Here is a 13,997-nt window from a genome sequence, read left to right as displayed (position 1 = left end):
CAATCTACACAAACATCTTGGCAATGCCATTCACAATCCCATCGCCCCACCCGCCCTCCCTCTCGACGCTCCTGCGCTCCCACGACATGCCGCCGTCGTAGCCGCGCTCGACGTGCACGCTCCCGCCGCGCGCGCCGCCGCCGAGGCCGGTGGTGGCCATGCGCATGGCCTCGCCGACGAGGCCGACGGAGTCGCCCTGGGCGGCTTTCGCGCCGATGCCGATCATGCGCTCGATGCCGGGCGGCAGGCGCAGGCCGAAGCGCGCGAGGAGCGCGGTGAGGAAGCCGCCGGTGATGAGGGGCATGATGACGAGGGCGAGGACCTTGTAGGGGTGCTTCTTGGCGTAGTAGACGAGGTCGCGCCAGAGGCGCTTGACTTGCTTCATGGTCTTGTGGAGGAAGCCGGAGCGCGGGGAGCGTTTGTAGTAGGAGGGGGAGCGGCCTGGTTTTGGGAGTTAGTAGGTTGGTCGTGCAGATTGGTGGTTGGCTTGGATGTCGCGGGGCACACGGGGGAGGAGAGCACAGAGACAGAGTACAGAGTACAGAGACACGACGTACCTCCGAAGCCGAAGAAGCCCGACGAGGAGCGGGAGGCATTGGGGATGCCGAAGAAGCTGGAGCGGGAGGAGTTGTGCTTCCTGTAGTGGTCGTCGCCGCCGCCGAAGATGGAGCCGACGATGCTGGGGGCGCTGTGCCGCTTGTTGCTCTTTGAGCGGGAGGAGGAGTTGGAGCGCGAGCGGTGCTTGGACTTGGAGGATTTGTGGTGCGAGGAGTGCCGGCGCGAGTGGGATGACTTGTGGGAGAGGACGGACCCGTTGTCGAAGTCGAAGAAGCCCATTGTTGCGGGTTTTCCTTGTAGTTTCTCTATCTGGAGGGTGTTGTCTAATTGTCTAGAGGAGGGGAATTGAGGGCGGGAGGGGTTCTGGTTCTCGGAGCAGGGAAGATGGATGCTGGCTGCTGGGAGTAGTTCGCGGGACGGGTGCGTAGGGCTGGTGGCGGGTTTGTTGGCGTGGTTTCGGTTGTGTGAGCTGGGGGAGAGATGGAGGGAGCAAGGTTGAAGAAGGACCAGCTTGGGATCTGTGCTGGAATGGCTTTCCTTGTGAGAGGGGTGAGAAGGTGAGGGATGGGAGGGAAGCGAGAGAGCGGAGGAGGGAAAGAAGTGGACGTGGAGGAAGAGAGTGTGGGTTTGTGTGTGTGAGAGACTGGGGGGAGAAGAGAATCCACCACGGAGCGCGGAAAGAGAGTGAGAGAGTGACAAGATATGGGATTCGGTGTAACCTGGAACACACGCCCGTTTTTTTTCGTGCGCTTGTCTTTGTATCCCCCGCCCCTTGTGTGTGTGAGGCTGGAGAAATGGAGAATGCGACGTTGGGGCTTCTTTTCCTTGCGCACGTGGGGTTTGGTTATTCTTGGATTTGAAGCTGTTTGATGATGATGAAAAGCTATGAATGGCTAGTCATGGGGTATCTGCTCTTTAAAGCTTTTCCAAGGAGGATGAATTGGGCCAAATTCGATGATACGAAATTGGTCACCTTGGGCTTCAAGGTGAAAAAGCTTAGGTTGAAGATCAGACGTTCTGGATTCCGTTCAAGCTAGGGGGCCGCTTGATCGTGGAGCTCTCTGGTTTGCTTGAAGAAGTGGACGACGCAAGGTTAGAGGCCAGGACGCGCAGCGGGCAGTGTGGACTCTTTCTTCGCGATGCGAGTGTGCGTTTGCAGCCTCTGTCGTTTCCTCTCTCCTGCGTTTTCGTCTCGTCTTTTCGCTAGTGCCGGGAATTTTACTTGAGCGATTGTCGATGAGTGGACGGGGAAAGTGCCGGGAACGATGATGTGGTCTGTATGGAATGTGGAATATGGGAAAAATGTGGACAAGATGCCCTCTTTTTCTGCGGGTGTGAGAGGTGAACTGGAGGGGGGAAGGGGAAAAGGCAAGGGTCGGCTATCTGGTAGCGAGGGTTTCTTCGATGTAGGCCTGGTCCGTTGTTGAAGAGTCCAGAACGTGGTAGGGCCAATTGAATGTGCGAATTGCGCTTTGGGTAATCAGGTTTCGCTGCAGTCGGGGGTTTTGGGGCATATACGACGTTGTGAGATGTGGTATTTTCTCTTGTTTGCCTTTCTGATAGAAAGCGGCGGTGAGAGGGATTGGAAATCTGACTGATATTTTTTGCAGATTTGTGCGAGGACTATGGTCTATGGGAGTTTGCCTACTGAGACATTTCGCGGAGTTTGCGACCGAGAAGGGAAGACGGGACAAAAAAGAAGATGGCTGGGGATTTTCGGGGCCTTGTCTCTGATGACTGACATGAACCTCTGGGCAAAGCGCAGGCACAGGCACAGGGTCCCCCAGCTGCGTGCGATTTGCGAAAGCTCCTCCAAACTGGACTCCTCCGCAGAGCTCTGACAGGAGCTCTTTTTCGAGAGCTGCGTGCTCCGTGCACGAACTGGCCTGCGCTAGCAGATGAAAAAAACGTGATGGAGGGTGGCGCTAGGCGGGTTCTGGGTTAGGGCGGTGGTTGATCAGTTGCGGTCTGTGGAGAAGAGGGAGGGCTGGGATCGTGAGAGGTTTGTTCGTTTTTCGTGTTGGTTGGGAGGGGCTTTTTCTGGGTGGGTGGAGGGGACATGGAGGCAATTTTGAAGGCTTGGCTGATTAGCGATCTGACTATGGAATTGGCCTTCAACTCCAGAGGGACGGACGGCTTTTCGATATTGATGATGGCAGAGCTGGGATGAACTTTTACGGTGAGCATGGCCGGCTCAATCTTTTGAGCTGTGTGCAGGACGGTAAACACCCCCCAGGTTGAAGACGGGGGCTGTCAAGACTACGCAGGCATACAAATTCGATGGAGAATCAATCCTTCGAATACGGCAGGGCCAATACTGCATTCAATCATCATCAGTGGCCGACCCAGGCCGGATTATTGACCATTACCTGTGGCAGGTTGTCGATCATGGCCTTCAGCCTGCGTTGAGTTTTGCTTTGGACGTACTTCTTGGCCCTTTGCGGTAGGAACGTGGTTGGCACATACACCCGGTTCACGTCGTTTTTCGGGCAATGATTTCGCTCTAGATCGTCATTTCTGTTGTTTCCAAAACATACGTTGAAGTATTATTCCGTGCGGTGCTTTGTCATAGCATGAAGCATACGGAGTTGCAACAGAAGGTTAGCAGATCTGGCCTTGGTGGCCTGCTTCGGATAAGTCACTCAATGGAACATCTAATGTCAGAAAGTCATCATTCTGTTGTTCCTTGTTCCAAAAATCAGATACTGAATGTATTTCTTTTGTACAGAATGCGAGAAAGAGCCGTTTCGGTCTCTTGGAAAACCCGGGTCGATACATGTACTCTGACGACTGGGTACTAATAGGCAACTGAGGAGCACTTCAGTAGACTCGATACTCCATGGGAAACACTTCAGCTGGTATCCAGGCTGTTGGAAACTCGTCGTGCAACATTTCCTTAAAGAAAAGGCTTAGACGGTTCCCAGAAGACATCGTTTTAGTCGGTGTCTCTGTCAAGACCGGCTATGCCCACGGGCTTCACGTCAATGTTTCTGTCGTTGAGGACGTATTCATCGCAACAGTCGGCATGTAAAAATGCGAGACAGTTGCATTTTGAAGTCCGTATTCACGTTGAATGGGTTTCCCAGGGTCGTACGAATAGGACTAAGCTTCCTCGAGTGCTAAGTACGTCCCACTGTGAAGTCTCCATGACTTTGAGCCGGATACTACGACGACAATCCCATTGCTTGGCATTAGTGCTTGAACGTCTCCTTCTGAGTTTTATGGCTCGGACTAGCCGGGTCCACAAGGCCGCGCGGAAATCTCAGCGATGTGTGAGGTCTTGGGTGTCGCTCATATATTCCATGTGATCGTTATTGTCGCCTGCACTTTCCCATTGTTATCCGTTGAGTATTCACGGTCTTGAATGGCAGTTTGCTTTAGGTACTTGAGAATAACAGAAAACCACTCCTCACATTCGCACACCCACGACTACGTCGGTGATGACAACACCTTTTCCAGACGTCTTGGCACAAACGTGGATCGGTCTCATACGGGTCACAATCACCATATTGAAAGATGAACAAGATCGTGTCTTGTAGCCTCGTTTTCTAAGAAACATTCCCTCAATATTGCATATCGCTCACTAAGTTGAAGCATACTTTGTCCGGTTGAAGTGTTTTGATATCATCATCATCAAGACCATAATGAAAAGAAGAGCACATAAGAAACCGCTCCAAGATCTTCCGTTATCGAAGTCTTAGGCAAGATGGATTGCCTCTGATCTCCTGTTAGGTCCGCACAATGTTGGTGTGAAAGATGTGCGTGACGTGGTGTTCATTGGCGCCAAGGTTTACACTGTCGTTCTTGCCCATGTTGTTGGAGTTGACCTTGAGAGCGGCAAGTCGTCACTGATCACTCTCATCATCTACAAAGTATTCTACAGTATCCTCTGCTGTATGATCTTCAGGTCACTTCAAGACTCACACGACGAGAGGCTCGTTTCTTCTCCATAAACCGTCACGTCATTAGAGGTGAATGCCACCCCGATTACAAATCTTGGGCGAATGCCCGTGATCTCACGAGAGCGTTGAAATGGCCCCGAAGGCTTCAGAGTTTGCTGGTATAGACCTAGCTAAGCTTGAGAGACGCTCGATGAAGTCTATTCAAGAGCATCTTACTTAGCACCGTATCCTCAGAGAAGACACATGTTTCTTAAGGGCTCCCATGGTTCTCAATGTGCAGAGGGTCAAGAGCACCATTGGCGTGACAGCGGGCGAGAGTTTCTCCTGACTGACACCTTGTCCTATCCACCCCTGGCTCCATCTATCATTATTCGGCGGCCCGTACTTTTTCAGGTATCTCAATCAACCAATAACACTACCGCATGTCACCCAAAGTCTCCGAGAATTTTCATGTAATTCTTACGTTATTTATGCGATACTTGAAACGTATTTCTCAGCATCAAGATGGAGGGGCAATATCCAGCGTTAATTTTCATGCTGTTAGACCAGCATCATCACCATCACCTAGAGGGATATTCCTTTCCATTACTTTCCTTGATTTCCATATGTATAGAAGTGGCGACTTGCCATGCATTCTTTGCATGACAATCGTACTCGTGGATCCACGCATCACAGTCCGAAAGAGTTCTTAGACCCGGGGGTCAGAAACCCCCATCGTGCTGTGGTAACTGCCCTAGCCCGTCAAAGGCAATGTCGTGTCTGCTCAAGTAAATCAGTCTAAGCCCCATTGTGCACTCATCCCCCTTCATTATCCCTGCTTCTGTCCATTTATTCTATCTAAAGATGATAGCCCGACTGGATCCCTTGAGTCGCTTGACTACAGCCCTGGCCGTCTATGAGACATAAAATAGTCGGAAAGGCACCATCATCCCCGTAATTCACAGCTCATGATCAACAACCATTGTTTCTACGGAGATGATGCTTGGAATTCGAGAACAGCGACAATATATAAACTTTGACGTATCCATGATTACAAAAACACTACTAGAGCACGTCGAAAGCGACATCGCTCAGAAGTGGCGCCGCGGCACAGGCTTTTATGTTTCAATGCTTCATAGAGCTATCATCTTTCGCTGTTGTTGTCATCTTCTGGGTATTGTCAAGAAAGCGTTCTCATGAGACGAAAGACGACTGCACAGAACCATACCCCCATTTGACAGAAATCAATAACACCCACGATGGCTAGTTTACATGGACATGGCGAAGAGCGCATTAACCTGGTGGCGAGATAGCCTTAGGGACATCTAGGTGATCTTGCTACCATAAGACTCACTGGCTCAAAATTGTGAGGCCAGCCCAATGATTTCTTCTTTCGTATTCTCCTGTTTTGTCACTCAGAGAATAGAAAGTTAGAAACGTAACATCTGTCGAAGACTCGCTCGTAATAGAACTTATCGTACAGACAACCCGCAGTACGTCTCTATGCCTCCCGGAGCCCTGACTGCACCTTGGAGAATAGCCACAAGATGATGGATGATCATGATGAAGTGAAACGAGCCCGAGCACATTCCTTGTCTTTGTAGTCACTGGAATCCGCTGGTCCTCCGGCTACTTGTACCTTAGGCTTTCGTGCGTATCGCAACAACTCAGAGGTTCCATTCTTGCAGAAACAAGCTCACGGAGCGAAGGTTGTTGTGGGATTGCATTTAAATATGGAATGGCTTTACCAATCAAACTGATATCAAACAAAATGCGTTGTGTCCTTCGTGGTAGCCCCAATTTTGGCAATCAAGTTCGCTCACGGGGGCAGTCCGACCGATATGGTGGTCTCCGATGCGCCAACGCAAGTTGCAGGGAAGGAAGGCAGGTCACCCCCATTTCTCAATTCGGCCGGCATACTCAACTGATGATGGAGATGACGGAAGAAGCCCGACATACATGTAAGCTCAAATAGTAGCTCCGCCAGTGCTCGAAATCGCAGATGTGTCGTGCGACTCTAGAGATTACTACCTATATTTGGCACCCCAACAGGATTGCAATTTTTATCGTCGTGAGAAACGCACTTTTTGATATTGAGAAGACTGTTTTATCGAAATTCCTGTGAGATTAGATCATTCTCGTGCGATGCCACAAGGTTGGCCATCCGACATGCCATTCTCGTACCAACAAAAGCGCATAAGTGGGGGGGGGGGGGGGGGGGGGGGGGTTGAGTTGGGTTAGGTTCAGAAGCGAGCATTGGGTCAACGAGTCCCAAGAATACCGTCACAGAAGCGCTGGTCGGTATAAAAAAGCACCTAGGTAGCATAGAGACTAAGCCGTCAGGCAATATCTGTCCGTCCTCTGCAGTTGCTGCTGAGATCAGAACAAACTGAAATCCTTCAGGGGCTTGTCCGAGGATATTGAGAACTGGTTGAACGCAAGCGGTCGGTCTACATGAGTCAAATCTGTCGCCCGGGAGCTCTTGTGTCTTCTCTATCCTCTACAACTGCGAATAAGTGATGAACGGTTTGCTGTTAATCATGTATGCCATTATTTGTTTCAGTTCAAGCTGTGATGTATATGACAGACAACTAGTCGCTTGACAGCGAAAGTCATTACAGCGCAGGCAAATTATCTCTCTTCAAACTCATGTAACTCACACCTCAACCCTCACTAATATATTAATGAGGTTTGAGTTGAAATGATCTAACAGGGTCATTACAGAACTCATTCAGATGGCCATTGAAGTGCTGTGAACGGCGGTGGTGATTGCTCGGATCGGGATTCCGACAACCAGCATCTCTTCCACTCTCTTTAAAGTCGAAGGAGCTTACTCTCAGAGGCAAGGAGTTTCTCTGCTCTCTTACGGGCGTACTGAGTGAACTCGTGTACAGGAAAGAGTCTGGTTACGCAAGCTAACGATTACTACCATTCTCACTACTGGTGGCAGACCCTTCATCGCGTTGCCGACATCATGTATCCCGAATAGTCAGCGGGAGTTGAACAGAGATAGAGCCCAGAGACAACACAGCCCATGAACCTACACTTAGGCTCTGTACGTGGGCTGGAAGTATGCGAGTCCATCAGTTTTATTCAATGGATGCCATGAACATTACGCACCAATGATGACAAAGAATACAATTGAAGAACAGCCATACTCACAGGGCTAGGCATGGCTTATTATATAGCTGCGATGGCGAGCTTTTCACGATATCGCGATGTTCAGTAGACCAGCCGAACCCTGCTTTTCCTGTCAAGGCCAGCATGCTAGAAGACATTATCACAGGCCCTTGAACACAACGGCTCAACGAGGCCCGGTCCCCTTCAGCAATCCCAAGCACACCTCTTACACCTTCAGCTCCTCCAACCCATCTACCAATAACCGCCCAGACGAATGTAGGCTCCCAGCCAGCAAACATCAACCGGAGCTGCTCTCGCACCGCACCTTCTCCCCTCCGGATCCGAACCCGGTGGTGCCCTCCCCAAAGCCGAGTCCAGCCTAACCCTCCAACTCCCGACATCCCTTACACAACCCACACGACCACAGCGAAGACCACACCCCAGCACATACCCGCACCAAACAAGAACACATCCAAAACCACCCGACCCCAGCCCTAAATCCAGAGGCGTGTCTCTATCCTCCCTCCCCCAGAAACAAAGCAGAGAGACCCGGAAAAGCGAGGCGGGGTGCGTAAGTGCTTTACCGGACGAGGGGGGGAGGGAAGATCCCGCGCCCTCGGGTCCTGCGATCCCGCATCTTCCCGAAGAGGGCCCCCCTCCATCCACCGGGACTGGGAAGTATTCGTACCTACACTACTACACCCCGGGAAAAACCAGAAAGGTCCCCACAAAGATTACTTTGACTACATGTCAAGCTCATAAAAGCAAGAGACTTGCGAGATGCAAGATGCGGCGGACGGGAAGGGGGGAGATGTGACGGGGTGCATGGCATGGCCTCCACGCGGGAAGGTCAGTTAAGTCTCCAGTCCACTTAGATCAGCCCAGGGCAGAACTCCTGTTCCTGAACTTCAACTTCACCCCAAAACAATTCAACCGTCAATGTTCCCCCGTGGACAACTTCCCAATCCGTCACCCCTCTTTTCTAGTAATTCAATGTCAAGCTTTCGTGTCAAGTCCGATGTTCATCCAAACTGCCAAACATGCCTTCAGAGGCACATTTTCTCTCACGTGACCTCGTCCCCTGTCCCCTTCCTCTCAACCAATCATATCCCACCTTTTAACTCTGCTCTGTGAAGTGTTCCTCTAATTCCCGAACACCACCCACTTTTTTATTCCCGCCGGGGGACGGACGGCCAATGCTCCCTCCCTCGCATTGACAGTGTCTGTGTGTGCTGCTGCTGTCCAGTGCTTGCTGTGTCGCGCGAAATTTCGGGAGCCGCAGCGCAAAAAGCTCAACAAAACCACCACCACCTCTTCATCCCGCCAAATCACCACCACGACCACGCTGCCCTTCCCCTCTCAATCCTAATCCGACGACGACAAAATGGCCGCTATCGTCAAGGCGATCAACGCAAAGATCAGGTCTAACCCTGTGACGGACTATGTCTGCTCTACCCGTACGTGCCTTTTCCCCTCTCGAATTTTTTTTTCAAGGTGGAGGGTCCGCGGCCGGAGTTAGCGGGGATTATCCGCACCCAAGCTCCCCAAAGGGAGGGCATCGCAAGCTCTTGAAGCTTTAGATTGCTGTCGCGATGTGATGAGAAGCTCCGAGAAGCCCAATTAAAGCGAATTGCATCGTTCCCGGGGCTTGCGGCTGAGAGAAGGAGCTGTGCCGTCACCGGCCTGGAGCTCCGGCGCCGGAGGCCCGGGAAGGCTGAAGCCTGTCGCGATAGCTTCGCGAATGAGTCAAGTCGAGAATGATATAGCTAACAATACTTGACCAACAGACTTCTGGGGCCCCGTCTCCAACTTTGGTATCCCTCTGGCCGCCGTCATGGACACCCAAAAGTCTCCCGACCTGTACGTTTCCCCGCCGCCGCCCGCAATCGCAATCGCGATATCTGCCTCCCCGAATCCGCACCCAGATAAGGAACTTTGATATACTGATACGCACGCCAACAACAGCATCTCCGGCTCCATGACCGGTGCTCTTTGCATATACTCCGCCACCTTCATGCGCTACTCTCTCGCCGTCCAGCCCAAGAACTACCTCCTCTTCCTCTGCCACTTCGTCAACGAGGGCGCCCAGCTCACCCAGGGCTACCGCTGGCTGCAGTACAACCACTGGGGCGGAAAGGAGGCCCTGAACGCCAAGAACGCCGTCGAGGGTGTCAAGGACAAGGCTGCCGCCGTCGAGGCCAAGGTCGAGAAGGCCATTGGCAAATAAGCCCTCGACATACCTTTAGCAGGGGGAAGGGAGCTTTCTTTATGACAGAGGGGGTCGTTCGGGGGCGTAGGATTGACGCTTCCTCGCCGTCGAGGTGGTTACCAGCTGAGATGTAGGGGCCGCTCTCGCAACGCCCGGGAGGGATGTTACGAGTCTCGTTGACCACGAGTGCCGTGAATGAAGACGTGATAGGAGGAATCCCCGTCTGAGAGGTCATGGCTGGCTCCCGCATCACCAGCTGGGGCGCGAAACGTGGGTGGTAGCTGGCGGTTTACTGTACCATCATCACCTTTGCATTGTGGACATGCCTTTTTTAGTCTTTTTTTTTCCTTCCCGGGAACGGGACCCCTGATTCCCGGGGGCAAACATCCAAGGACGCGGGCCTTTTTTGTCGTTCAGTCTCCGGCCCGCTATTTCGTATAATAGAAAAAGCGAAACTGTTTCTGGGATCTATGGCACATGTGCCAGCTTCGAACTGTGAGAGCAAGAGACAAACATGTTCAAAAAGGTTGAGTGACAAAGTGTGTGTATGAGAGAGTTTCTCTTGGCCGCGATAGCCAAGAGGTCTGGAACTTGGATGTGGAGGGTAGCAGTGACAACGGCGCTTGCAATCATGGTCGAGCGGCGGTGCTTTGATGGTGGACCGCCGCTCTCGGGGCCTTGATCCGAACTATGGGAAGTCTGGAAAGGTTTCCCCGTGAGTTTTTTCGTAGTTTTTTTTTTTTTTTGCGCGCATCCATTGTCGGTGGTGCAGTGACAGCTGGACNTTTTTTTTTTTTTTTGCGCGCATCCATTGTCGGTGGTGCAGTGACAGCTGGACGGAGCGGAGCGGAGCCCTCCTATTTCGGGCGATTCGCGCTTTGTTTCAAGGGCCGGGGCCAGAGACAGGAGGTCGAGGAGGGGTTGACCAGGACTCTGGACAAACAACGAGAGAGATTCGATGAGTCAAAAATAGGTGTCGTCTCATCTCGTCCACAGGTTGCTCGAACGTGGACAGACTGCATAGTGGATGTCTCTCCGAAACTGCGAGAGCACCGACACGACCCCCACTCTCTCTGTCGATGTTGGCACCTGGGCATGATCTCGCCGGACGGCCGGCCGAGTGTAGATCCATCTCGTCCCTGGTGTCCTTGGCACCGCCGCGCATGCACCGCTGGAGTCCGGCGTTATTAATCGTGGGGTGCAGGGCGGGTACGAAGACTGCTGCTGCGTATGCCTCAAATAACCTTTGATATCCGCCGACTCGAAAGAGTCACACATGGCAGGCGATCACGCAAGGTGGCAGGGAGAAGGGGGGCGACCAGCACCGATTTCAGGAGCTGAGGCGGCCAGGCTGAAATAAATGTCGCATAGTGTGGTGATGTTGTGGCTAATTCTCATTACCATCGACAACTCCATCGTCGTCCAGCCTCGTTTGCGGACTGGAGATACACCGTGACGCACTATGTTGCTTGCGCGCTTTGAGTGAAGGGGGCCTGGGAAACCAGATGCCGGCACAGCCGACGTCGGAGTATCCAGATGTGGTTGGGGAGTCATCACCATGGTAGGTATGGCATGGTGGGTTTAGGTTGGTGAGCAGGCAATTTTTTCCTTTCCTTGCTGCAAATGCCGCTCGCGCTTTGATATCGACGCGATTGGATCTAGCGAGAAAAAGAGAAAACGGGGACGTCAAGGCTTCGATGGGGGGCCAAGAGTCTTGGAAACGACCCGGAACATTGGGCTTGAACTGCGCAGGATAATCTGGCCGAGTCGCCCGCAGGCTTGCAGCACAAGTGAGATCCAGAGTGGCACCTTGGCGGTGTAGCGAGTCGAGCTGGTTGATACGGCGAGTTGCAGTTGCACCTCGAGATGCACCGGCCCAGTGCCGATGATCCAGTCTCTGGCGTGCCCAATTTCATGGGACTTGTTCCTCTTGGGGAACACGGGACAGGCCCTGCGTGGTCCGGGGATTTTACCTCAAGAGTCAGTGGACCGGGAATAACTTTCGAGTAATATGGGGGCTGCGCGGTTTTGTTTTGACGGAGGGACCTGGGCGATTTAGGTCCTGCGCCTGGGATGGTGCGCTTCTGGCGAGTGGCTTCATGGCTGCCGTCTTGTAGTTACATGTGGTCAGTGATGATCCAACTGGATGGACATCGTAAGGTGAAGTGGGCGGTCGCGGCGGCGGCGGTTGGCGGTTCCAGTAGCCAGTCCGGGCCAAGGTCGGCGTGGCCTGCCTTGCCGTGTCGCATCCCATCCCATCCCAGGGCTGGCCGCTGGTGTGGTGGCGGAAGGGTAGCCGGCGCTCGCTGTCTTGCGGGCATGCCCCTCGGTGCAAGAGGCCGAGGTTGACGATATTTCGGATATTGTCTTTCTCCCTAGCGAAGCTGTCTGGAAAAGAATAAGACGTCAAAGGGTAAACAAAAGGCAGAACCCTGTGCAAGTCACCCCGTCCACCCCGCATTCTGCGACGAGCTGGACCGCGGGGCGAAAATGGTCAGGAACGGCGTCCCGAGAACTTCATCGCAACGACTGATATCGCGTCGAGTTGTCCCGAAGAGAAGCACGGGCTGGGTGGACGTCAGGCCGTCGAGAGAGGCGGACGTCCGATCCGTGACCGTGTAGTCGGGTGGACAGCCGTGTTATCCTCGGCCTTCGGCAGTGGTCGCGCCCGGGGAGAGCCCATACAGGCTTCTCAAGCTCTAGGGAGTCCCGTGAAGAGCTCGTGAGATTGCGAGGATTGCCGAGCTGGGTGCTTCTCTCTCGGGATTGGGGAAATTATGTCGGTATCTTGGTTTACGAAGGGTGTGCAGTGTAGTGTTTTTGGTGCATGAAACCTTGCTTGCCTTGTGACAGGCGCCACCACTTGCAGAATGAATGCTTCAAGGTTGTGTGTGCTTGGGGATGTGCAAGACACCGGCACTCGGCGTGTCTTGCCAATCCAATTGGCTTAGGTTTGCAAGTCAGGTACGCCTGGCTTCTGGTCTTTCCTCTTAGACCGGCACCTCAGGTAATTCGTGCTTGGCTCCAGCAAGTAATTACGATAAGGCAGTTGCTGCTTTCCCGACTCTGACTCTCTCTCTGCAGGTTGGATTTTCCTCCAATGCAGTCTGCAACTGCCATTGTCGCTATGTCGCAATTGGCTCTGTTGCTTCCAGAATCTGTTAGTCAAACCGGAGGAAAGCAGTTTTGTATCGGCGAGCTGTGGTTGGCCAATTGGTTGAGGTTTAGCGGTGTTTTGCGACCCCGCCATCATCGCTTTTTACTTTTAGATTTACTACGGATACTTATCACTTGTAACCTGGAAGGTGTTTGGAGGTCGTGTTTGAGGGGGAAACTGACATGGCAAGCGCTGGCGTCTCAACGGCGAATGCACCCTCGTCTCTGGCGTGGACCTGGACCTGAGTCAACGTGCGGCGGTGCTGACGTTTAGTCTATAGATATCAAGGTGCTGCTTTCTGTTTTGTTTCGTTGTTGTTGTTTGCAGATCCCATCTCTGGGCATTCTCATCAACTGTCTCAGGAGCTGCGGTCAAGGCACCGGCCCGCCGGGGAGACTGAAGTGAGAGGCTGGGCATTAGCATGGGCGATGGCCAGTATCTCAACCGTGGAAACACATGTGGTATCTCTCGGTCAGGGATGGGCGGGGGGCTTGCTGCTATTCTCAGGGCTTCAGGGCTGCTCTCGGGGCAATGCGAAGCCAAGAGGTATCACCATCTCAGGTTGGGATTTCACATGTATCCGCACGCTACGCTACCAGGATCTGGGCTCCGGGGTCATCAGCCAGACGACGAGCAGCAAGCAGAGGACGGGCAGTCTATTGAAAGATTGACTAACTGCATTGCCCTTTGAGGTAAAGGATGCTCGATGAAATGTACGGGACACAGCAGCGTGATCATCGCCGTCGTCAGGTGGGAGAGGTACAAACGCCGAATGCCGGCGAGACATGCCATTGCATTTCTCAGGGCGATGAGGCTTGGGACAGGAAGAGGGAAAAAAAAAAAANAAAAAAAAAAAAAAAAAAAAAAAAAAAAAAGGGTAGCCGCGACAAAGCGTGCTGTTTTGAGTGGGCAGCTGCTATCGCAGGGTGGCCCAAGCTCTCGTCCCAGCAGCATCAGCCAGAGGTAAGGTCCGCTGGAGGTAAGGAAGGTAAGAAAGGTCCGGTACGTACCTGCCTGCCCTTCAGAATGGGACTTGGGACTTCCATTGTACCGCGGTACGCAAACCCACCTG

General features: G+C 52.8%; 2 protein-coding genes across 2 annotated transcripts; one reads left to right on the top strand and one right to left on the bottom strand.

Annotated features, from left to right (window-relative positions):
- Window positions 1-4: 4 nt before the first annotated feature.
- Window positions 5-837, bottom strand: GCG54_00004935 (uncharacterized protein; the record flags this gene model as incomplete). Its single annotated transcript, XM_045404972.1, has 2 exons — window positions 5-441; window positions 558-837. 2 exons carry the CDS (start codon window positions 835-837, stop codon window positions 5-7), a joined length of 717 nt encoding a protein of 238 aa, XP_045262915.1.
- Window positions 838-8,943: 8,106 nt separating this feature from the next.
- Window positions 8,944-9,786, top strand: GCG54_00004934 (Mitochondrial pyruvate carrier 1; the record flags this gene model as incomplete). Its single annotated transcript, XM_045404971.1, has 3 exons — window positions 8,944-9,016; window positions 9,347-9,419; window positions 9,525-9,786. 3 exons carry the CDS (start codon window positions 8,944-8,946, stop codon window positions 9,784-9,786), a joined length of 408 nt encoding a protein of 135 aa, XP_045262914.1.
- Window positions 9,787-13,997: the final 4,211 nt, after the last annotated feature.

The sequence above is a fragment of the Colletotrichum gloeosporioides genome (genome assembly GCF_011800055.1).
Source record: "Colletotrichum gloeosporioides strain Lc1 chromosome Unknown consensus_54, whole genome shotgun sequence".
NCBI lineage: Eukaryota > Fungi > Ascomycota > Sordariomycetes > Glomerellales > Glomerellaceae > Colletotrichum > Colletotrichum gloeosporioides.
Note: the sequence above shows the minus strand (reverse complement) of the source record. Positions and strands in the feature narration are given on the sequence as shown.